Source organism: Macrotis lagotis, chromosome 7, assembly GCF_037893015.1.
Source record: "Macrotis lagotis isolate mMagLag1 chromosome 7, bilby.v1.9.chrom.fasta, whole genome shotgun sequence".
NCBI classification, from domain to species: domain Eukaryota; kingdom Metazoa; phylum Chordata; class Mammalia; order Peramelemorphia; family Peramelidae; genus Macrotis; species Macrotis lagotis.
Window position 1 is genome coordinate 71,733,307 of NC_133664.1, and position 26,547 is coordinate 71,759,853.

At 35.7% G+C, this 26,547-nt stretch overlaps 1 protein-coding gene and 1 long non-coding RNA gene across 20 annotated transcripts in view; one reads left to right on the forward strand and one right to left on the reverse strand.

Annotated features, from left to right (window-relative positions):
- Positions 1-3,318, forward strand: part of LOC141492636 (uncharacterized) — a 94,697-nt gene extending 91,379 nt beyond the window's left edge. For all 13 annotated transcript variants that reach the window (XR_012469997.1, XR_012469998.1, XR_012470000.1 and 10 more), the window contains one exon: positions 3,140-3,318. This is a non-coding gene — a long non-coding RNA (uncharacterized LOC141492636). The remainder of the gene's footprint in view (positions 1-3,139) is intronic.
- NRP1 (neuropilin 1) overlaps positions 1-26,547 on the reverse strand; it is a 182,440-nt gene that overhangs the window by 92,900 nt on the left and 62,993 nt on the right. For all 7 annotated transcript variants that reach the window (XM_074193135.1, XM_074193132.1, XM_074193134.1 and 4 more), the window contains 2 exons: positions 17,123-17,304; positions 7,225-7,449 (listed from right to left, as the gene is read on the reverse strand). In XM_074193135.1, coding sequence (XP_074049236.1) covers positions 7,225-7,449; positions 17,123-17,304 — 407 coding nt within the window. The remainder of the gene's footprint in view (positions 1-7,224; positions 7,450-17,122; positions 17,305-26,547) is intronic.

The following is a 26,547-nucleotide window of genomic DNA, read 5'->3' on the forward strand; positions in this document are numbered from 1 at the left end:
AGCATGTTAAAATGTTTTCTCTAGCAGCAGATGAGAGAACAGTCTGCAAAGATGAGTCCCTGCAGAACACAGAAGTGTTTTTCTAACCCAAATCACACCTTCCCTAGTTAATTGGTTTGAAGTAAACATATTGGGCCAAGTTTTCAGGGAGGATTTAAAAGTGTGCTCCTAGGAGCAATGATGGGCAAAACCGCATCCCCCAATGAACAGGATTATTTTCAGAAGGAGAAATGAACTGCTTGGTTCAATTGCAAAGAATGGGACTTGGGCAGCCAAGTGGTACCTCAACATTCATCTCAACTGTATGCAAACTTGCCACTGGAAGCAATGGAGAGGCCTCAAGCTGTGCATGATCATCAAACCCTCCTCCATTTCCATCCAATTATCCCTTCGTTCTAACAAAGGAAACCAGAGAGCACCCCCCCCCCAAATAAAAAGCTTCCAGAGGCTTGCTCAAGGCTTGGGGAATCTCCTTGCTCTATTTCTTCAGTGATCTTTTGTTTGGGAAAACCTCATGTGGAACCCATAATGCACCACTTACTCCTTTGTGGCCTATCTGGAGAAATGTTACAATTTGCAACTGTTTAACTAGATATTTGTAGACTAGAGACATTAAGGAATGGAAGCTAAATAGCAACTGGATAGTCCTATTGAAAGGAATATTACTTTATTTAGGATTCAGTTCTCTTGGAGAATGATGCCTAAAGCTGCCTAGCATACGTATATGTTTTAGGAAAGTCAAATGATCATGAAATGATAGAAAATTAATTTGAGGGGTGGGAGATGGTGGGAGTTGGACAAGAAACCATGTAAAAACTTAACCCAGTGGTAGAAGAGACTCAGATTGTTAAGTTGGTGATACCTTTAACCTAAAGTGGTTTTTTTTTTTACCAATTTTGGCAAATGGTCATTTTGACAATACTGAAGCACTGTGAGATTGGAAATTTCTTTGAATAAATCAATAGCAGTACTAAAAATGACTTTCCTGTTTTCATTATCAGGAGTTCTCAATGTAGGGTGCATAGATCATGAAGGAATCCATGGATTGATATCAGGGGTCCATAATTTGGATGGAAAGCTTTACATCTTAATTTCAATATAATTATTTTCCTTTTTAAATGTATTTTATGTATTTAAAAACCTTCTTAGAAGTGAGTCGTAGACTTTACCACACTTCCAAAAGGGGGTTCCATGATGCAAAAATAGATTAAGATCCCTTGCTCTAAGTTTTTGTTTTATGTCTACTGGGAAACACATTAGCTAATTTTGCCTAAGGGGGAACAATCTCAGATCACCCCCCCCCTTTTTTTTAAATCCAGGAAATACACAGTTTCCTGAAGTATAATTCAGGGATGCTGCCTTGATTGTGAATACTCTAAGTCATTAATACTTTTCTAAAAACTAGGCAGACAAGAAGTTAAAAGCTATTAGTTGGATGAATCTGAGAGTATAGATAATGCTAAGTCCCTACCCATCATTACTGTTTTCATGGAGCTTTTACATGAGCAGGAATACCACTTCAGTAGTTTTTTATTCCCTCCCTTCCTTTTCTCTCTCTCTCTCTCTCCCTCACTTCCCTCCTCTCTTTCTTTCTTTCTTTCTTCCTTCCTTCCCCCCTCCCTTCCTTCCTTCCTTCTTTTTTCTTTCTACCACTTCACTCTGTTTTTCTACTGTTGCAGAACATTCTATCAGAACTTTATTATTTAAACTGAGTTTACTCAAGCATATCAGTTAGCAAAACAAAATGAAGCAAAACTGGACTGAAATCAGTCAAATAATGCATTGATGATGTAGAATGTGCATGTTTAAATCAACCAGTGGAACTAAGTGGTGATTATGAGCAAATTAAACTCTTCCCTCTCCACACTCTATCCATTTTATGATTATATACCTTATCAAAAGGAAGGCAAAATAAGCTTAAAAAATTTAAAGTAATTTGCTTATACTACTCAAAGGCATTATGCTGCAAACATTTGGAGGATAATGTTACTCTGCTTTATGCATTTAAAAAAATGTTATTCCAAGGAAGGGTTCATAGGATTCATCAGACTGCCAAAGGGGGTCTTCAATACTTAAAAGGGATAAAAAGTTCTTTTAGAAAACATGAAGCAAACACTACCAAAATCCTCCCCCCCCTTTCCCCTTTTTTTCTATGGTACATCTATTAAAGTTATTTTTTTAAAAGTTCAATTGACTTCAACAAGGATTTATTACATATTAGCACTTTGTTAGATTGGGGATAAAGGAGAAAACAAATAAGATAAATAAGATAAAACATTGCTTGTCCTCAGGAAGTTTTACCAACTTAAGACATTTTATTGGGAAAGATGCTGCCATTTCTTTCCCCAGTACATTTTACAGATGAGGAAACTGAGGCAAACAGGGACAAATGATTTGCCCAGGGTCACTCAGATAAAAAGTGTTTGAGTGTAAATTTGGATTCAGGTCTGCTTGACTCATACCTAGAGTTCTATCCTGAAGTTTCATCTGTGTGGGAGTCACCAAATAAAACTTGCCTGGGAGAACTAAGAAATCAGTTGGTTTGTCCTATGATCACAAAGCTAGTAGGAAGCAATTTTTGAACCCAAGATTTGTTGATGCCAAGACTGGCTCTCTCTCTCCACTATGCTGACACTTGTGCCTTTATTAGACATCTATAAATGTGTCTTGTTCAGGGCATAAACTAGGTTATTTTCAAAGAAAGTGTCCAAATAACTATTAACATCTAATTTATGAAAAGGAAGGTGTTCTCATTTTTCTTTTTCTTTTTCACATACTCTTATTCTGGCTTCATTGTTCCCTCTCATCATTAAATATATTACTTCTCTATGTAGGAAAATATCTATGGGTGGTTCTGCTCCTTTGGACAATGGCCTCTGCTCACTATAACCAATGGTTTTACCAAGAATTACGAGTGATAAAGGGAAGCTGTGGCCTTTTTATTAGGGCAATTTAGTTCCATCCCTTTCCCCTTCCCCCACCCCCACTATTACCCAGTTCCTTAGGGGGAAAGGAATCTTTGAAATAGCAAACAGAAGAGAACTTTGTTTACAGCAGACTCATAATTTAGAAAGTCTCCATGACTCACTGGTTTATAATTTTTAAGACATGCTTGGTAATTCTGCATTCTATCTTTTAGAATATTGCCTCCGGATATCATAGTGCTACTCTCTTTGGTAGCCCTCAAGATATGGGAACGAAAAAGGCTTTTTTGAGTGTACTACAAAGAAGTATTGAATTTTCCTGTACAACAGTGAGACCTTAGCCTGGCAAAGTAATGCAATATTGATCCGGGGTGTGCGGTGAGAAGGGGGAAGAAGGGGGAAGAAGGGGGAGGACTTTTAGCCTTCTTGTGTATGTGACCAGTTGTATATTTGGATGCTCAGAGCTATTGGATTTTCCTTTTTGCTTACCTCAACTTTTGAGATAGCAAATGTTAAAAATGATCTCATCAAAAGTAATCCTATTTTTTTGGTTGTGTTATTCTAAAAACAATTAAAGAAAAAAGAAATTGTACTTCCAACTTTGTGATTACAAAGATACAAGTATAATTCAACTGTACCTAGAAAATTGTACATTAACCAATGGCAAATTGGTAATGGGGGGAGTTATTAGATTAAAATGATTTATCAGTAAGAAATTATGTATCTCTCTGACTTTATAATGATACTTACTATAGATTACAAAGATTATATTCATGCCATTCTCTGTTTCTTCATCTCTCCATTTATTCAACTCTGCCTTAATTTTCTTGTGTTGTGAAAAACTATATCTTTTCAAAAATGATAATCAACTCTAATAAAGTACTTTGGTTGAAGAAAATGTATATATTTTAAAAGTGCAATATTTTTCAGATGTAATTTTGTATGAGTTAACTAACATGCATTTTATTAGAGGATTTTTCCAATACAAAGTTTGCTTCAGGGAGTACCTAAAAATGATTTCCTGCCCCTCCCCATCCCATACCACCTCAGAAGGTCCAGGATCCATAACTATCTTAGTAGTTTCAGGACTTTAGGTTTAATACAAACTATATATAAATAGATTCTATTCAGAGTTCACATCACTAGAGTCCATTCTTAAAACATATTTGGAAACACTAGAATGTGAATAACAATAAAAGATTTTTCAAAAAACAATACAACAGCAACAAAGTAATTTAAGGACAATAGAGAATGATGGCTGATTTTATCTCTACTTATGCCAACAACTGAAATTAAGTATTAATTTTTGGTTCCCTAATTTGATATAATACTTGTGGTATTGACCTATGCAGCAATAACCCATGTCTCTCAAACCATATGTAAACTTACTACACTTCAGAATCTATAGCACTCAGGGAAAAAAAAAAAACCCAGTATATGGAGATGAAGCATTCATCATGTCCATGCTTCATATTCTAAGTTTTTTAAGTAAATTGCTTTTCTTCAAAGCCAATGTAAATCAATGGGTTGCTTTCAATTACCTGGCCATTTAATTCAATGTTTACGATAAAATGCAACACAAAATCATTCAATGGCTAAAAGCCTTCAGCGCCTTCTGCTTGTTGTTTTTGGAAAGGATTTCAAAGATCCATCGCAATTTCACTAGCAGAGGAATTGTATGCTTTGAAATGCTATGATGAAAATGTCTCTAGTGCCATCAAAAAGCCCAGGAGAATCTAGTCTTTCATTTGGGCTAGAAAATTAGTGAGATATTTTGCTGGAGCAGGCTAGACCAGATCAACTAAATATTAGCAAATTCATAAACATATTTATCATATTCCATAAGCCAGCTTACTCTGAGAATAAGTCAAACATGCTATACTTTTAAAGCATGGGTGAATTGCATGGCTGATAACTTCTATGGTTAATTGTTCCTCATTTCGACTCAGTGATTTTCTAGAACCAGAAAATTACTACTTTGAAAAACCCTTGACACTAATAACAATGTACTCCATTCTGAAAGTGTTCTAAATATGTTGGTTGATTGGACCTTCTTTTCACATGTCAATTTAAATGAAAGTTCTAGAGGGGAAGGCTGAAAATTTGGGTTGTGTGCAAATAAACCCATTATTAAACATTCCAGCTATTGTTATAATGTTGTTATCACATTGTTATAAGATTGTTTTCCTAATTGATGGATTGAATGCTGGGTAGTCAATCAACAGACTGTTTTGGCAATCTCATTACTTAATGAATGAGTTTCAGTAAGATCATCATAACCCTATTTCTATGATAAAAACCTTTAGGAAGGATTTAATGTTAACAAACCCATTTCATCTAATGATAATATAAGCTTTCACTAAATCTAATTTTCTTCCCAATTGTTTATACATTAAGAAACAGCAAAGTCAGGCAGTAACCAACACTGATGATATTAATATCAAGAAAAGAGACATGTAAGTTTTGTCATGGCTTTGTCCATAATTAACTTACAAAGTGAATTGAAATAATCCTTTATTTAGCTCTAGTTGCTAGCTATTAGTATGGTAAGAAAACATCAGTAAAAGGGAACTTATATTATGATTTCTAAGATCCTTATGAGCTGCAAAACAATCACAGGATTTTTGGAAATAGTTAGTAGACTATGACCTATTCTCTGATTCTTAAGAATCATCAAGTTGCCCCATTTGGATTCATAACCTGTACTTTCTCCAGGGAAATATGGATGTTAAGCCAGACTAAACACACCATCATCAAAGCAGCTGAAACAAATTATTTGATATAATCTTCCTTAGACTGAGGGAAGTATATTTTTAGACATTTACTTTCAAATTCCCAAAGATTAGAATGGAAAATGTAAATTTGGAAGGTAAAGAAAATCATTGTATTTCATCTTTGAGTATCTGATGACTCCTTCAGAAGACGATCACAAGAGCTTGGCTCTTATTAGGTAGCAGCTCCCTGATACCTAAAGTTTGGAGCTCCTAGGGTAAAGGGGATACCAAAAATCGAGGCTCTAATCCTTTCTTTAAACTTGAAAATTCAAAAATTTTCTATGGCATTAAGTTTGAGAGACAATAACACCTTTAAAAAGATTGGTCAGCTTTGTGTGTGTGTGTGTGTGTGTGTGTGTGTGTGTGTGTGTGTGTTAGGGAAGTGATTTTATGACCTCAGGAGCCCCAGGTAACTTGTTTCAGTTTTATCACTAACTTGCTATATGACCTTGAACAAAGTAACTTTATGTGTCTCTCTTCCACTCTGCAATGAGGGAATTGGCATATTGGTCCCAAGCTTCCTTCACACACGTTAAATCTGTGATTCTATAATGGATCCCTTTTTAAGATAATTCAAAAAAACCAAATGACAGCTTCTGTCTTGTGACATTTGAAAAAGGAATCTTGGGAAATCAGTGATATAAAGGAAGTTCCCAAATATTCCCTAAATATTTGTAGCAGTAATTTTTGTGATAGTCAAGAAATGGAAACAAAGTAGATGTCTATATGACTGTGAAATGATTAAATGAATTATGGCACATGAAGGTAATGGAATCTTATTCTATGAAAAATGACAAATACAGAGAAGCATAGGAAGATACATGAACTGATTCAAAATGAATTAAACAGAATCATAGCAAGCTATATGGCAGCAGTCAGCAAGCTACAGCCCGAGGGCCAAATAAAAGCAGCTGTCCTGTATTTGTACAACCTTAGCTAAGAATGACTTTTTATATTTTAAAATTATTACAATAAATTTTTTTTGAATGTTAAAAAAAATCTTACCTCAAGCTGAACCAAAAATACCCCAAATACCATAGAAACTGTAGCAAAAAATAAGCAGGCTTTTGTTTGCTGACCCTTAATACATATTATGACCATAATAAAGTAAATTAAAAAAATAGTTACAACAAAACAATAGAAACTGAGTACTGCAAATTTGTAATAACCAAGCTTGGCTCCAAAGAAGAGAAATGAGTAGGCATGCCCTTTGGCTTCTTTTCAGTGGCAAGTGATTATGGGTAAGAAACACTAAATACAATTCACTTATATAAGTCAAAACATAATGACTTTTTCAATATATTAGTTAGTTTTGCTGACCTTTTTTCTCCTTCATTTTTATTCTTTATTACAAGGGGTTGCCCTTTAGAAGGGAAAGAAGCAAATGATACATTAGGAAATAGAGGCAATACCAAAAAAAAAATAAAATGTATTTCAAAAATGAAAAAAAATTAAAAGAAAAAATAGTCCATTATCCTCTAACCAACACCTCCCTTTTCTGGGATGATGTCTATCCTTATTCTTACCATCAGGGAATCCATCCCAGATTTCCAGTCGGTCATATCGACAGACCCCCCCTGGAGGATTAGTGTCAAGCTCAAGGTCAAAGCTTTCGAATTCTAAGATAATCTCTGACATCTTTGGTGCAAAGATAATGTAAGTGCATTCCAGGCCGTTGGGGTACTTTTCAGGGAATCCAGGGGACTTGATCACTCCAGTAGATGAAGTGTAATTTCGGGAACATTCAGGACCTATAGGCAAAAACAAAATAACAAAAGAAAAAGTTAATGAAGTCCTAATAAGACAATACATAATCTATGAAAGAAGCTACTACACTGGTATTCACTCTGTTAATCACTGATTCACTCAGCCCTTTCCCATTATTGATAGATATGAAAATCATTGTGTTCAACTCAGTTTTCCATTTGTACCAATCAATTTGAAAACTTCTGCTGGCTTGGAGGAAAAAAAATGACAACTATAAAATCATGTGGGAACAATGAATGAGTAAGCTGCAGAAATCTCGACAGAGCCCTAGAGAAATAATTATAGCCCCTTCAAGCTTAAATCTTTAAATCTTAAGGTTGACAGCCATTTATTGGTGAAATAGAACATTTACAAAAGCGGGTGAGTGAATTCAGTAGAGGGAGTGCTGGTTTCGGATTCCTACACCAGTGACTGAGTAACTCTGCCAGATGTGACCTATGCCTCTTTGACAAACTCAATGTGAAAGGTAATTCGTACATGGACCCAGAGTGAGTGACTCATTCTGAGTGGTGTTGACACAGGTGTGCCAGTTAAGTGTTGCTGTTAGTGAAGGCATGATAAACTGTGATTACAGGCAATGTTGCTGAAGTCATCCAATATCAATGTTGACATACTAACCTTCCCCAAAGTATCAGTTCTAGAATATTCTACTATTCTAAAAATGGTTGTTTATGGTGGGAAGGTTGGTGATGAGGGAAAAAAAAATACCTACATTTAATTGGACCTGACTGCTTCAATTTTATAAATTGTGGTGGTTTGATATTTTAAGCATTGATAAGGGCAATCCCAGAAATCCAGTGTTATCATTCTGTGATGACAATGGTAGTGATTAACATAATACTGATGTTCACAGGAATCTGAGACCTTGGAAGGCAAATAGTCCAATCCCTTCATTTTACTGAAGAGGAAACTGAGGACTAAAAGTGATTTGTCCTCAGTCATAAGGTCAGTGGTAGAGTTAAAATTTGAACCAAGATCTTTAGTCCAAATGCAAGGACTCTTTCTATGACAACCAATGACCCTACCCAGGGTACTCCCATCATCTGATTAAGTGTCACTTGATTACTTGTAACATGTACCTATCTAAATGGTTATATGAGAATGCAAGCTTTTCCATGTGTTTTTCCTCCATTACTCATTTCAAAGAATTCATTTTAAGTATGCCTATGTGCCAATGAAATACCAGGATAACCTTAATACTACAAGAACAAATTTTGGGGAACATAGCTCCATAGTTCACCTTGTGTATATGTGAAATGCTAAGATGGCTTTAATGTTACATGAACAATTTTGGGGAGCTCAGCTCCATATTTCATTCTTAATGCATGTGAGATGCCAGAATCATTTTAATATTATGAGAACAAATTTTGGGGAACTCAACTTCATATTTCATTTTTCTGGAATAAAGAGATGTTGAAATCTATCCATAAATATGTCCCTGCACAAGCCATGAACACTGAGGTTCCTGCAATTAAACTCAAGTATTTATTAATTGCCTACTATGTCCAAAACAATGCACTAACTTCTGAGAGTACAAAACCAAAAAGAAAATAGTCCTTATTCTTGAGGAGCTTCCATCCTCTGAATGGGTAGAGATGTCATCTTTATAAGTAAACAAGTGTAAAATATACACAAAGTCATTTGAGAAGGGAAAGAACATTATTAATTAGAAGACTCAAGAAATGCTTTGGGTAGGAGGAGACAGCTCAAGCAAGCTCTGAAAGAGGCTAGGGATTCTGCATAGCAAAGGCAAGGGGAAAGACATTTCTGACAGGAGGAACAAAAATTGTGCAGGTAAGAGTTAGAATGTTTTCTACTAGAAATGACTAGCGGAATCCCCTACTATCATTTGACTTTAACTTGAAAAGGATCTTAGAGATCAATAATTCTGCACCTCGTTTTACAGATGAAAAGAATTAAAACTTTAGATCCCAGTTACACCAGAAGGACCAGTATTTAAGAATGCCTAGAAGGATGAAACTGCATCTACTGAGGTGGTGCATTTTTTTTATCTGTATGTCAAAGACAATGAGATAGAAAGATAAAAAATGTTTATTTTAGAGTAATTATAATTTGTTGTTCAATCATGTCCAATTCTTTATGACCCCTTTTGGCAGAGATAGTTTGCCATATTCTTCTCCAGCTCACTTGACAGATGAGGAAACTGAGCAAATAGAGTTAAGTGATTTGCCCAGGATTATACAGCCAGTGAATGTCTAAAGCTGGATTTGAACTCTTCCTGACTCCAAGCAGGGCACTTTATTCACTATGCCACTCCTTTTAATTATTTGTATTTAAAGTGCATTTGTACAGACAAAAACTTCTAATGTATTTTGGTGAAATTATTTTAAAAATAACATTAATTGATGCATTTGATCCTTGTGTTTCTAATTCAACTTCATGTAGGTAATAAAGAATAGATTTGTACTTTGAAACTCAAGTCCTTTGACTCAAAAACTAGTGCCCTAAAGGTAACACTTTTTTTTAAAAAGGTAGTTTGAGGGAAATACTCTTGTCTGCATTGTCCTCAAAATAAATTGCCAAGAAATCAAAAGTTCACTTATTAGTCATCAAGACAAGTTAATTTTATTTCCATTTAACTTAATTAAACAAAGGTTCATAAGGCGCTCACTATATATGACACCATATAAACCCTGCTTTCTCGAGGCAAGTGCCCAGAATCCTGGGACGAAAGAGAGAGAGGGAGAGAGGAGAGAGGAGAGAGGAGAGAGGAGAGAGGAGAGAGGAGAGAGGAGAGAGAGATTAGTGCAAAATAAAAATGCACGTAAATGCACAAAAAGTAGTACAGCTGTGTAGTACAGTGGACAGGGTACTGGGACTGGAGTCAGCAAGACTCATTTTCCTGGATTCAAATCTGGCATCAGATACTCTCTATATGACCCTGGATAATTTATTTAACCCTTCTTTGCTAATTTCCTAAGATTTCTTTTTTTCCTCTTCCTCCCTTCCTTCCCTCCTCCCTGCCTTTTCTCCCTTTCTTCCATCTTTCTTCCCTTCCTTCCCTGGAACTTTCTATCTTGCCCAGGTTGGAAAGGCACTGGCCACACATGCACCATATCCTAATACTTTTTGACATGGAAGCTATGACCTGCATTCTTTTTCCAATTGGGGCTGGTATGTACCTCCTCCAGGAGCCTGGTGGTCCTTCCCTGTTATAAGTTCACTATATTGATGCCAGACTTAATTCAGACAGTTGATTGGCTTTAGACCTACTGTAACTCAGAACTTCTGAACTCATGATCCACCAGCCTTAGCCTACCCACCAGTGGGACCACAGTATGCTCATTCTTTTCTTTGTAAGCTTACTTTTCTCCTGTTAGTTATATTTCAAGTGTCAGGGAAGAGACATGATGAACATTCATGGAATAGGACTAAGAAATTTGGGAAATTTAAAGGGGACGGGAAAATATTACAACTGGGACATGCCATGGTTGAGATGTCAATGGGATTTCAATTTGTTCCATCTTAGTTTGCAAATCAAAATTTTTAGTTACTATGGGTCTGTCAGCTAAAAAGGAACTAGAAAAGTTTGACCCACTAACCCATAAAGAAAATGAAAAATGGTAGCCTTTTCAAAACTGTTTATTTCCAGGGTATATCACTTGCTTAGAATTGAGCCCAAGTCAGTGTGATCCTCATGAGGCAATACTAAAGGAAAGAGTTATACTGTTAACTGTGAATCAAGTAATGAAAGTAAGGGCAATTTTACTCTCTTCTCCCCCACCAGCCCCCAAAATACTCAGGTGATGGATACTAAAGGGGTTGAGGGAGCAAAGCCCACCTGGCAGGAATAAAAGGCAATTCACTGTGAAGCATTAACACAGATGGTTTTGAGTAATCCCTAGGCTGTTCTCCATTTTGTTATGCTAGGCTCCTTGGGAACGCACACTGTTCTACCTAAGGACATTAGTAGTATCTGAAGATGGAGATTTGTAGTACAAAAAAAACTTCAAATCTGACTGACTTGTAGCAGCAGTGTAATCTTGAGTAAGTCCCTTAGTCTTACTATTCTCATCTATAAATTGGGGATAATAATGATAGCACTGTATTTATCACAGGATTACTAGTCAAAAGAGCAAATTGGTTAGATAAGGCACAAGGGATGATAGCTATTGTACTAAATATGTAATATATAATATATATTATAATCTTGAATAGATTTGCAGCAGAGTCTTTGACAATTGAGTTATTTCATCTTTGTGGACCTCCATTTTCACTTCTGTTGGGTTTGCTGATGCCTAAAATAACTTCCAACTTTCAGATTCTGTGCTTCTCAGTTCAATCCATCATCTGACAAAACTAGCTTTGACACCTTTTTCTAGTTATAAAATTTGCAAAGAGGGCAGAATGCTCTAAGAGAACACTAACCTTGCAGGCAGAAAGAATTGTGTCCAAGTTCTGCCTCAGATATAACAAATGTATGGCCAAGAGTGGGCAAGTGACTCAACTACTCAATGCTTTGGGGAAAACTTCCTAAGAGTGTAAGTTATGAAGAATGTTCCCCTAGGCATCAGTGGTAGGAGTTTCTATATGAATGAAACCACACATCTGAACCAAAAATAAAAAGGCTTCATAAAATAGACACACCAAAGAGATTACTAAAGCAGATCCATGGTAGGTAATTGGTTAAAAAGGAACCTGTGTAGTGATTAGAAGTAGTCAGATTTAGCAAATCTGTATGTGTGGGGTGTGTGTGCATGTGTGTGGGGGAGAAGACAGAAAGAGACATAATGTAAATGAGAGAAACAGAGAGTCAGCAAATACTGTCACACAGGACTTAAAAGGATTTCCAGTTCAATAAGCATTTTTGCAGACCCTTTGCTAGCTTGGATGCATATGGAGACATATAAGAGGACCAGATTTAATTGTTGTGGATATAAAACTAGAAGTTTTATTTTTCTTTATTCAAAATCCCAATGAAATCCAGTGTCAATTCACAACTTCTAAGATCCCCTAGAATCCTTTTGAGTCCCGTAAGACACACTGTCCTGTTCAGGTCAAATCCACCTTCCCATCTGGGAAATAGAACTGGGAAGTTCAGACTGGATGGAGGAGAATGAGCTCAATAATGCTCAGGGGTAGCAGTGGACCAAAGACTGACAGCCTAATGGACAGGGAAATCTCTTGAGAAGAGTAGAAAATGTTAATGGTCCTCAGCAAAAAAATGAAAAAGGGCAGTGGTGCTGCCCTTGAGGCTACAGGCAACAAAATGACCTGATTTTCTTAAGAACCAGAGTTTAATGCTTTCAAATCTCAGGGCCAACAGGTGAGTAACTAATTTCATAGTTTCATTACATTATGATTAAGATAATTCATGTGTATTGAAATAACAGAAGCAAAGTGTTTTCAATGGTACAAATTCCTGTAATCATGATATCATTTAACTGCTGTTGAAATAAAATTTATGTAAGCATGTGTATATGAAGATGTGTTTCTTTGAATAGTCAATAAGTATTGAATACCTACAGAGCAGAAAAATTCTATTTAGATACATAAGAAATAGATGCTATGATGCTTGCTTCTGTTCCAATGATTTTAATGCAATTTTCTTAATAGAATGGAAACCCTTTTGCTAAATCTCAGCACCTACCATAAAATGACATGCAATGGATAGTTAATGTTTCTTAATTGACTGATACTCACACAAAACAATTTGAATTTATTAATCATTAATGTATCAGTAGGTGGGGAAAAAGTGGAAACTATATGCATGTGTTTTTGGTTTATTGAATCATTTACTTAGATGAACACCTTGAGAAGATGCATTTTTTTTTGTCTTAAAAAAGGATGTTCATGAGATCTTTAATCTGTAAGAAAAAGTAAATCTGAGACTTGATTTTGAAAGAATTAAGAATATAAATTGATGGTTGGTGCCTGGAGGGAGTTTTTTAATTGCAGAGGTAAAAAGTTATATTCTAGAATCGGTGAGACAGATTATATAGGAGAGACCAGTGGGAGAGGTAGGGGGAAGGAGATAGATGAGATACAGGTAAGATTAGCTTCACTCCTAGATTCAAAGGGCTATGGAGAGTTAAGATTTGTATTTTAGTCAAATGTCTTCCATATTCATGGTAATTATTTTGGTATTCATTACCATTATTCATGATAATTTTTCTCCAGTATTTACTCTTTGATGAGTAACAAAGATTTATGTGTAGTTGAAGAATCTTCTATATTTAAAGATAAAATTGGAGAGGTAAAGGGGACTGACTGATGGTGTGCTTTGAGTTATAAAAAGCACTTTGACCACTTTAAACATTAAGCAATGGACACCAACCACAGGTATTGAAGTTATTTCCCTGAAAGTTTAGCACACAATGGGGAACTGAAGTAGGAAGGAAAAATCAGACAATCAAATTATGAAGTGATAATGATTTTGGAAGTGATGATGGGATAATAGATCTTTGAAATCTATAGGAAGAAAATGCTAGTATGCAGATGGCTATGAAGGACATTGATCCTGCAATGTATCAGATGATTACACATATGTGATACAAAGAGTAGAACGTTGAACATGATGTTAGAAAGACCTGAGTTCAAATACTGCCTCAGAAACTGGCTTTGTGATCCTAGTAATTCACTTAACCTCTGTTTGCTCATCTGTAAAATGGAGATTATAATTGCACCTACCTCTCGGGGTTGTTGTTAGGATAAAATAAGTCAATATTTGCAAAGCATTTTGCAAACCTATGTAAGTGCTACATAAATTAAAGCTCTAAATAGAAATGCTAGCGAATCTAGTTTTTATTGTTGTCATTCTGAGGTTTCAAGGAAAAGGGTTGGGAGGACAATGGGGACACTTAAAATAATAGGAGATCTAGAAAAGGGAGACTGGTAGGGTCTATAAATCATGCCCATGCACTTATGTCTCTTCTCTTTCAATCAACTTTGAAAAAAAATACTGATTAGAAAAAGATGGTAATTCTTTATACTATTTTTGGGATATTATTCCTTTGATAAAATCATGTGTGTGTGTGTGTGTGTGTGGATAGAAAGATAACCTAGTTCAATAAAAAGACTGACAAAAGTCAAATATCGGCTAAGCATGTTATCAAACAGAAGAAAAATGGATTAGGAGTCAGAATTCCTGCTCTGATACTTTGTCCCCATGTAGTTTTGGGTAAGTCAACTCTCTCTGCTCTATGTCTTAGCTGCTCATCTGTAAAATGAGGAGATTGGAGAAGATCGCCCCTGGTCCTTCCCTCTTTTAACCTCTGATCCTATGGTCTTGAATGGCTTTTCTATCTCTGACAGTCTAGGATCCTCTTTTCTAGTATCCCTTAAGTTCTAGAGTCATCAAATCAATCAAGTGATCATTTATTAAGCACTTGTGGACTTGGTTCTGGTTGTAAGGTGGTCAGACCTCAAGGAGTTCTCATTCTATGGGGGACACAGCATGTAAAGCAATCAGTTGCATACACGTTATATGTACATAGAATAGACGGAAAGCAGCATGAGAAGGGAAGGCATTAGCTGCTAGTCTTGGAATAGGTGGTAGTAAAGTTGAGTTTTTAAATTGCATTAATATTTGAAGTCCAAGAAAGTAGTCTTATTATTTCTTTTGAAGGGTTCTTAATGAAATCCTCAATTAACTACTTGGTTGGTACAGAATTACAATACATTGTCAGACTCTCCTCCCAGAATCAGATTAAAATGTAATTGAGAAACATTTAACAAAATAGAAAAAAAATGCAATACAACACAGATGACATTAATTTGTGGTTTTCTGACTCAATATAGTCATATTGATCCATTTCTATTTTTGATATCAATGCTCCATACCACTTGGGGGAAAAAAATCTGTCCATATCCATAACCAGTTAACCTTTTAGCTCTCCTATATGCTGCTGACCCACAGAAATAGACTTTGACAGAAAATATTAATCTATTGAAATGCAAATATAACTATCTTTTTAAAAATTGATATCTTTTATAAATTCTAACTCTAATGTATCAGTATTTTAAAAGTATTGACTATGGGTATGATGAGAGGCAATATGATATAGTAAAATAGAGGGCTAATGTTGGAATTAGGAAGTCCTCTTTCTATACTGACTCTATGATCATCAGCATGATACTTAGCCTCACAGTGCTTAAATGGTATACCTATGGTATCCCTTTAATGGTGTAAGTTGTGAATGAATTTGCCAATTTGTTGTGGTGAAGTTTTCCCTACTAGGAGTTTACTACATAAAGGTCACAAAAACAACAACAAAGATGATGATGATGATGATGATGATGATGGTGATATTGATGGCAACAAGGGTGAAAAGTACTGATAGATTCTGAGGATACAAGAAATAATGACACATGCAACATACTGTCAAATGGGGAGGGGGATAGGGCACATGGAAATAAATGTATTGCAAAGTACAATATAAAGGGGCAGAGCACTAGACAAAGTACTCTGGGAATATTTTAGGAGGCAAAGATTGCTTCCCACAAGGTGAATTCATTGAAGAGGTGCCAAACCAGTTGGGCACTGAAGCAATGTTGGACTTTTAGGAAGTGGCGATGAGGAGACCATGGCAGGAGGGATGGTCTGTGGGAATGCAAGGTAGCAGAATAGGACTTCCAGAGGTTCAGGGACATCTAAAACCCTGTGTGTTTTAGAGTGCAAGAAACAGAGTAAATGTCTAATAGGACTGGAAAGGTAGGCAATGGAGAGCCTTCACTGCCCTACTAAGGGGTTTGTAGCTTATCCTACAGTCAATTGGGAGTCACTGAAGCCTGCTTCCTTTTCTCATGCTTATGCAAACCTTGGTCTTGGCTCACTCTTTTGTGAGCAAAAAAGCTAAGACCCAGAGGAGGAAGCACTGAATTTAATATGTGTGAGGAACCTAAAGGTTGTAACCAACATAATGTGAGGTGTTTTGTAGGTAAAGTTACACTTTTCAAAATTAATTAATTTGTTTAATGTTTCCTTTGGGAATTGAGGCATATGATGAATCAGACTTTCTTTCAAGTCACCTCACAAAGCCTCCTCACTGTTGTACCCTAATAAAAGGTTGAGCAAATGATTAGAGTGGTGACCCATTCCTGTTCCCAAAGGAAACAGCATTTCCCACTATTCCTGCACTCTTTAAAAGCTAGGGTAAACAGAGATCTAGTGTTTCTCCCACCAGTATGGAAACTAACAGCATGGAGGTGGCTTTCTGAGGACCAGACATTTTTGAATATAGTAACTAGGAAAAAGAGAGGTGGGGGGTAGGGGAAGGGGTTGGAAGGGATTGCTTCAGGCTTGTAGGAGGGGTATTTCTTCTATGAATTCAAGGTGGAAAGGGGCTAATCCTGTTTTCAAAGAGAACTTTTTGGCTACTCAAAGGATTAAAGAACCAGACTCTGAATATGGCTTAACTCTTTTATTTCTTTTAAGAAAGAGAAAAGTAAAAAGAAATGCTTTTTAAATACAGTTTTGCCAAAGCACATTCACTGGGCTGGTCACAGAATCTGAATAACATTGTCTTGATCTGTTCCCTATCCAGACATTTTGTGTGTGTGTGTGTGTGTGTGTGTGTGTGTGTGTGTACTTTTCTCCATCCTTTGCTTCACTACTTCTTTAATAAAATATTAAAACCAACCATTATTAAATGGGAAAAAGACCAAAATCTGCCTAATTATCAATTCTTTACTCACCTCTCTTGAAAATTTCATAGCGTATGGAAAATCCAGCACCATGTGTTTCATAGTCAGAAACAAACTTGATAAAAAGGAATGGGCCTGTAGACACCACTGGAGGAGGAGCAATCTTTCCACAGAACTTGCCCCATAAACGTCCATTTGCACTATCTCCATCAATGACTTCAACATAGTCATACCTAATGGACAAACACAAATGGAAAACATTAAGTGAAGCAAGAAATGTTTTATTTCTACAAATTCTGAGCTCTACTTGAGTGTGGATTGTTGGGGATGGGGGGGATGGGCGGGGATGCTCCCCCACATCCATGACTCCACCACACAGTGAAATCCAGCAAAATGAAATAATTAAAATGGACTACATCATGTCTGTAGACATCATCTGGCAACGCAGAACTATTAGGAAGAATGGTGTCCATTATACTGGCAGACAATGTCAGCTAAAGTAACCAATTAACAAGAAAAAGGAAATCTCATGAGCACAATTCTGTATTATTAAATTGTGTTTCTTTGTCTATGGTAGTGGTGTCAATACATAATGCTGTGCATTCTTTTCAAACTGTGAAGTTCTTTTATGAATTCAAAATGCCTCTTTGGCTGAAGCTCTCTATGAACAATACTTTGATTTCTGTGAACTAGCCTCTAAAACATATGGCCACAGAATAATAAATGAATTCTTGCCATTTAACTCAGTCACAGTTCTACCATACTCCAGACTACTTGAGGAGGGGAAAAAACCTCAACCTGTCAATATCTACATTCACAAATTATGTTCTCAAAAAAGCCAGACAGATCATGGAAGCTACATTTTCCCCCAGTAACTTTTGTTTAAAAAAAAATAGAACTTATCTTGTAACATTCAATCTGATTTGCTTGAAAGAATAAACTTAAAGAAGGGGATGAAAAAATGTAGTGATAAGATTTAAAAGACTAATATTAAAGAAGCATAATGAAATTCTACTACAAAATTTACATTGAAAGAACAAAACTTTTCTTAGCCCTATAAGTAGATAACTCAACATTAATAAACTAGTCCTTTCCTCATCCCCACCCCCCTATTCCAAGATAATATGGAGTTCTGATTATATTTATGACTATATCTATATATATATATATACATATATATATATTTGATTCCCTCTCTTATCTAAAATATTTATTTCCATGTAGGAGTCAGATAATATAATTTGTGTTGCGTTCTTCTAGAATTGGCATTAAAATGTCATTATCCATTCATTTTAAAACTTTATTTTACTTCTATGTTTGCTTCAAAAATTATAGGACAGTTTAATTTCAGGAACAGTTTAAATTGGCAGTAACAAACTATAACTGACAATTTTTAAGGGACCAAAAGGTAAAAAAAATAATTCTTCACGATGACCAATGTCATCTTTAACAACCTTTTTGAAGTTATCTTGGGCACATTACTTACGTTTACATAAAGTCTCACGAGACAATTGCATAGATGATATCACTGGTTTAAGTGGACAGTTTAAGGCCCTTTAAATTAAAAATGACATTACCTCATCAGTAAAAATTGCATGCCAGCTTTGGTGTATATCAGGGAGAAAATAAAGCTGACATTGATGGAACTCTAAGCATTAACATATGTGAATTATTACATTAACTGCATTTCCTCTGGTGCATCCAATGTCTCCAGTAACTTGGCCAGTTAGCATTGCTGTCCCATTTCAAAGCTAGGGAATGGGAAATTTCTTTATTTCTCAATACTGTGGATTTGCTTTGCTTGTTAAAAGAAGAAAAAGAAGTGTAAGAGGAGGAGGAAGAGCGCATTATATTTCAAAGTTCTGAGCCAACCTTTTACATTCAAAGAGAGGGCAGCTGAAATGAGCACCATCTCCTATTCATTCAAGCCAAATAATTTGGCATTTGATGGAGGACTCCCTTTTATCTCTGTTTCTTCTTTGACAGGACAGGTCTGCTTGTTTTGCTCCACAATTTCTTATAATTTAGCTATGATTTGGTCTGTTTGCTGTCTGAACTAGCAGCAACTGTGTATCTAGGCTTTGTCATATAGGCTTTTTGCTTGAATCTTGATGTGATCTGAATATTAAGTGGTTGAATCTTGGTGCATTTTGCTTTTGAGACATAAACCAAGTGAGATGGGTCAGTATTCTGAAGAACCAAGGGCATTTTGGAAGCAACTCTTTTTTTTCTAGCAAAATAATCTTATATCATGAAAGCCCGGTTGGGGTCCTGGAGATTTTAAGGAGCTAGAGCTTAAATAGACATGGTGGCCAGTGGTAGCCATCAGGGTCTCTACTTAGCAATACTGAAAGTCATTAAAGTAAATAGAGGGAGAGATTAGGCTTCTTCTACAGTAAAAGATGAGTCTTGGTACATTTTGCCTTTGAGACTCAAACCAAGTAAGATGGGTCAGAATTCTGAAGAACCAAGGATGTTGGAAATCAGATGTTTTTTGTGAAATGATATCTTCTATAATGAAAGCCCAGTTATAGTCCTGGAGATTTAGAGCTTAAATAGACATAGCAGACAATGGTAACCACCAGGCTTTCTCCACTTGGCAACACCAAAAGTCATTAAAATGAATCTACAATAAGAGATGAGTCTTATTGCATTTTCAAATACCACAACTTTACATGAAGAGTTGAATTATTGGAATATGAGTGATGCCTCATTCTTGGAAAACGGAAATGCAACTGTCACTCCAAGCAACACTTCTTCAAAATACCGTGAAATAGAGGCCAGAGAAGAGTTTCACCAATAACAGTTTTTGTAAACAGTCAGGAAAGTGTACCATCACAACTTTGTCAACTACATCATTGCCAGTGAAGTGAAGAAAGCAGCTCGTATCTCCCTTTGGAGTTGATACCAGCTCCACTCCATACGTTTGTCAGTGACAAAGGCAGTGCCAGGAATGTAAGTGTTGTGCCAGCAACCTTCTCTGGAGACAAAATGTGTCACTGCAGCAACGCACCCTGGCTGCCTTGGCTACGGGCCCAGGATACTGAGTTTGCAAATTTGGATCTCCCAGCCGGCCTGCATTGCTCGGTTACTGCTACCAGTGTATGACAAACACTGCTTTTTTGGGAATGACAAGAATCCCATAGTGGGAACAGCAAAGGTAGAAATGTAATCACTTGTCAGAACCTTAGTCTAATCCCACTGCCTTAGGTGATATCTATTTCTCTTAGCTCTTTAGTGGAGAGTATCTCGTTTGCAAATGGATGCAAGCGAATTTAGATGATACAGATGAGTTATCAATCAACATTGCTGAAGTTTTCAGAGGGAGACACCTTCAATCTACACCAATGAAATTAAAACAACACAAAAAGTAAAAGAACAAGGAGCCAGGGTAGCTTTTTTTTTTTTTAAATGATGGTTCCTGCCCTCTGGAAGCTTTCATTCTAGTAAGGAAATATGAAACATTTACAAACAAAAATGATGCAATATAAAATATGATCATCTTTTTGTATAGAGGAAATCTAGGGGAAAAGTATATTTGGAATATTTCAGGAGAGAGAAATTACATTCACCTAAAGAATCAAGGGAGAACTTCATTGAAAAGGATGGATACTGGATTTTATAGGATACTATAAAATAGTGGATATTATTGTATTTTAGAAGATCTGAAAAATCTGGCTAATAGAATCAGTAGGTCAAAAAATGGATGACTTCATTTAGAGTACAGATGGTTAAATGAATACAATACTGGCTTCTGTAGAAAGATTCCTTCATTGATATCTGGATAGTGCAAATGGCATGTTATTGACCATAGTATCCTTCAATTAGCTTGGAAGCTGCATCCTTTTGTCCTTAGGGCAAATGGAAAGACAGCAAAACTAGTGTCTGGATATACCCTTAAATGTCCCATACTGAGTATAAATAGCATTCAAAGATAATTGGCATTTTTTGGTGATTAAGCCTTTATCTTCACTTATATTTCCCTTTTGTAATAGATTTTTTGTAATAGATCTAACTATATGCACAGGAAGAAAAAATCAATCAAATGAAGGCCTATTGCAGATTATAATATATAATTATCTGGATAATCTGTAAGGTTCATCTTTATATATCCAGATCTACATCTAGATCTATTTACATTCAGTTGTTTTCAGCATGTTTGACCCTATTGGAGGAGAAAGATATTGGAGTGATTTGGCCTTTCTTTCTCCAGTTCATTTTACAGATAAGGAAGCTCAGGTAAACAGGGTTAAATGATTTACCCAGGGTCACATATGTCTGATCCAGATTTGAACTCAGGAAGGAAAATGAATCTATGGTACCACCTAGCTCTGTTTCTATATCAATGTATGTGATTCAATATATGAGATATCTATAGATCAGATAAATATGGATATATCATCTAGACATTGCAAATGGACATGTTAGGTCTAGTATTAAACAAGATAGGAGCAGGCTGGGTTGCCTTCTGAAAACTGCAAAGCACTATACTGATTCCAAACTTCTCCTTGAAGCAGTTTTATTAAAAATCAAAAACTGACCTATGACTGATTTACTGGAAACTATAATCTCCAGAGATCTAAAAATAAAACTGGGAGGACTTGTTTGTTGTTGCTGTTTGTCCTTTGTTCTCAAAGAGGACCACTGAAGAGGCCCATGGTGAATGTGAGTAGGGTTTCCTTATTCATATGCAATAATGAGATAAGTGTAAAGGATTTTTCAAAAATAGATGATTGATAAAGTGGTGAGAATGGAAAATTAATCAGAGGAAACCTAAGCCCTCCCAATATTGGGAAAAAGGGAGGAAGGGCTACACATGGTAGGTGAATCCCTCTGGTACATTTAAAGGAGGATATGGACAAGAGTAGTAGCAGATGTAGATGAACGAATGGATTGGAATCTTTTATTGATGGGGGGAAACAAGTACAAATCAATGAAGTCACAGATCCAATTGAGTATGCTTGTCTTCTGAAAACTTCCCCCTTTAACTGACTCTCCTAAAGGATATGGAAGAAAAAAAAAACAGTACCCAACAGTACTTTTCTTTCTTGGGCTACTCAGAAGTAATATCAAGTATTCTTTTTTCTAATTTAAAAGTGTACTATATTTTCCTTTTTTTTTTTCAATTTTGAGTGTGCAAACACTTAGGTGACCTCATTTCCAAATGATCTCTCACTTTAGAATGTAGTCTCCTTGAGGACACCGCCAGCTGTTTCACTGCCAAACTAGGTACACTGCAAATATTAAACAATAATAGGTTTCCCATAGGAGTAAGAGAAAACAAAATCCTCTTAGAATTCTTGAAAGGATTACTGAGAGTCCATTTCTTCTTTTGGTAAGTTTGTGACTTATGGATTTAGGAAAAAAGCCAAGTAAAAGGAGAATTAAGTGTTGAAAAAATGAGACATGTATCTACACACTAAAAGGGGGGGGTGACATTTGGAGACCTCATCCATTTGCAGTGTTGAATAGAAGATTACTGTACTTTTGCTTAATTTTCATTTTCTCTAGTGACTATATCAATGACCCCTGAATCTCTAGATACTAAAATCTGTTAATAGAAAGAAAACTAATCCACTGCAGGGTGTTGTTTGAGCTACTGTACCTAGCTCCTCAGGGTTTCTGGAAAGTATCATAACTGTTTAATTAAATTCAACAAACATTACCTAAGCATTGACTGCATATGAGGCAATGTGCTAGGTGCTGAGGGAGATAGAGGGGATAAATAGGACATGGTCCCTGTCCTCATGGAGCCAGTCGTTGGTAGCAAATAGGAAAAATTGATGTTAGGGGATGATACTATTAATTGCCTTCTAATAGGACTTGCTCTCACATGTCTAAACACAAATATAATGGTGAAATATGACATCTGACATAAACTGGAGTGAAAATAATAACTTCAGCAGAATAATTTTCACTTGCCAAAAACGAGTGCCCTTTGGATCCTTGTTGGTCTATTTCTGTGCACTAAACCAACACAAATAGCTCCAGTATTGCAAATGAATGCCTGGGTACAATCATTATATTATCCAAAATTGACTTTCCACATACCCAAAAGGGAATAGGTCTATCCAATATGAGGCAAAATATTTGGGAATTGAAAATTAAATGAAGAAGATAATTGTTTAAATAGTCATCTTTATTTAGTCTTGGTTTTTCGAATGGGAACCAAGAGACCTGCATTCTGATTCAAGCTCTGCCTCTGTGACCTTACAACAGTTGCTTAACCTATCTTGGCATTGCTTTTCTTGTTTATAAAATACTTTCCTCACCCCATCACTTTTAGCCAAGTGACACTTGGCCTCCTTGTTGTTCCTCCCACTTCGAACTCTGGGTTTTTTAACTTGCTGTCACCTATACCTGGAAATCTTTCTGTCCTCATTTCTGCCTCCTGGCTTCCTTCAAGTCTCTTCAAGTTCCAGCTAAAATTCCACCTGCAAGAATCCTTTCCTAAACTGCCTTAGTCTTACGGCCTTCCTTTTGAGACTATGCCCTCAATTTACCCTGCATTTATTTTGTTTGAATAGTTGTTTGCATGTTGTCTCCCTCATTAGACTGTGAACTCTTTAAGAGCAGAAAATATTATTTGCCTTTTTTGATATTTCTATTTCTTGGCAAATACTGAGTGGTGCTTAATAAATGCATATTGACGAAAAAGAGGGATTTGGACTAAATGATCTCCAGTGTCTTTAGGTTCCATCCCTCTATAACTGTTAAAGCCATGAATTAGCAAGCCATTAACTATTGGGTTCAGCAACTGGGACTTGAGCAGCAGAAGCTTGCTCTCAAATGCTTTGAGATTTCAGAGTGTTTATTTTAAAATTTTATCTTTTTTTTTGTATTTTAATACTTGGAAATTAAGTCAAATATGTCACTTTAAAAAAAAACACAACAGATTACCAGGATTTCTTGGTGAATTTTTTAAGTATAAGAATATAATTTACAACTGTGATTTTCTCTCATCTGTGTGAAAAATTTGTTTCACAAATGCAAATAATAATATCCTAGAAAATTGCCCAAGAAAATGAGAAGTTAAATGACTTGCCCATAGCCACAGAGTTAGTTTGTCTTAGAAGCAGGACTTAAACCTACGATTTCTTGACTCTAAGGGAAGACTTCTATTTACTAGAACATATTTCTCCTTTGAGGCAAAAAGATTGTTAGAAACTGGAAGAATGTAGGAAAAGTGAGGTTGGCTGGGAAGGATCCTGAGGAAGTTGTGTCTGCAAGACTTGGTAACTGAATGGATATGGATGGTGAGTGAAAAACTAAGAACTGGAGATAACTTCTAGATTGTAAAACTATCTGACTTTTTGATTTGTGAAATATTGAAAATGTTTGTTTTTAGTTCTGGAATTATAATGTACTTGTGTTTTTTTGCCAACTAGTCTAAGTTTCTTCTTATGGAAGTCAAGAAATCAGATCTAAAACAATTTTTTTTTCTATGTGACTGTGAAATTTTAGTAGCTAACTGCCCAAATGAGTAAAGAAAATGTCATTTGGGGAGTTTTCCAATCCCTAGGCTATCATAGTATCTCTCTACTCTTACAATGCTACCATCACTTCAACTCATACTCTGCAAAGAGCCAAGGTACATTTCCACATTGCCAATGAGTCTAGTCTAGGCCTAGAGGTGGCTTTGAGAATATGATAGATTAAAAGAATAACTGAGGGTTTGAAATTAAATTTGGACTTGGGTTCAAATATCAGTTCTCTCATTAATTAATCCTGTGACTTTTGGGAAGTCAATCATCCATCTGAGGTCTGGTTTTCTCTGAAAAGAAGGCTAATCATATTTGTACGATCTGTTTTATGTGAAAATGCTTTATAAATAATAAAGCACATATAGATGTGAGCTATTATTAAAAAAGAATAAACAGTTCAGGTTATTCCATAATTAAATGTATCCATTAATTCAGTTCATTGAAGCATATTGCTAAAAAGGTCAAATTCAGGATTCCATTTCTTTAAAGAGAAACCTGAACCCCTAAATCAGACAAATTGAAATTTCTGCCAATAGTCACAAAATGAACCAGTCAGGGACTTATGGATGCTTTCATGTGAATGTAAAAGAAATATGAATCTCATGTCTCACTAATGGAGGATTACAATTGCTATTGATAATAAATGGAGAGGCAGAAAGGGGATAGTGGATAGAGAGTATACTTCAGAATCATTATTCTTAAAATCTTAGTTCAAGGTGTGCCTCTGAAATTTATTGTCTGTATAAGTCACTTAACTGCCCAGTGTTCCTGACAGTTCTCTTAGGAACAGCATTTTAATAGATGCTACTATACTAAATAATGACAATTCCCAAATGATGTGGAAAGAAAAGTTTTTAAAATACAGATACTTAACAGAAGAAATTAAAATTTTGTGGAAGCAAGAGGAGCTAAGTATTCTCTTTATCATCCTAAATGTCATCTGAAATGGACCTACATTCAAATATTTTGTATTCAAAACTAAAACAACTTGCTTTTTCCTCCATTTGGGCAATAGACTTCAGATTGTTGAATATAAAGGTAGGGAATTCAGAACTTAAAGTTTAAAAAATGAATGTTAAAACTTATTTGTACATGTAACTGGGGAAAATAAAGTCCAAAAGAATGTTCAAATATAAAATAATAACAAGACAGCAACTTATCCCAAGATCATTTCTATCTGAATTCCATCAGATATAAATGAGAACGATTTTCACAATAACAACACTGGAGAAGGATTTCTAAACATCTCTGATCAATTGACAATTGCATTAAAATATATAGAAATGCTTTTGGAATAAGCTGACATAATTTAATGAAGGAAAAGTAAAGGTTGACTTAAGTACATGACATTGGGTTTGTCAAATGTAAGCAAAATAGTGGAACTCCAGGTGCAAACCTATGAACAATTAAGATCTGAAGAGAAATAGAAGCTTCCTGGGTTATACATTCATGTGGACACCAAACAACAGGATGTGGACAACTAAGCATTAGATAAAATGGATTTATCCATGAAAATTTGTTTACAGAGACAGAGAGACTCATGATGGCAATTCAAGACCAGGTCATAATCATTAAAATGACAAATGGAGGGAGGGAGTGGGGAGAAGTGTGGAATAAGAACTGTGCTAAGTGCTTATGAATATCTCATTTGAGATAATGGATTATATTTAAGGAATCTTGACATCGATCACTGCATGTTTTGCATATAAATGGTAGAAGTTAGTCAACACATCACTACCAGGCTACACAAATTTAACACCTACTGAATATCTTACAAGATAGGTCAGAATTAGACACTAGAAGTTTGCTTGCATAAACTTTCATGAACTAATAGTTGATCAGTCACCATCCTGCAAATACAGATGTCAAGACCCTTGAAAATTTAACAAATCATACTGAAATCAGACCATTATCACAGATAAATAGCCTTATATGGACAGCTAAATATATAAATAGCTAATATGTACAAAGTGTTAAAATATAACAAATAGG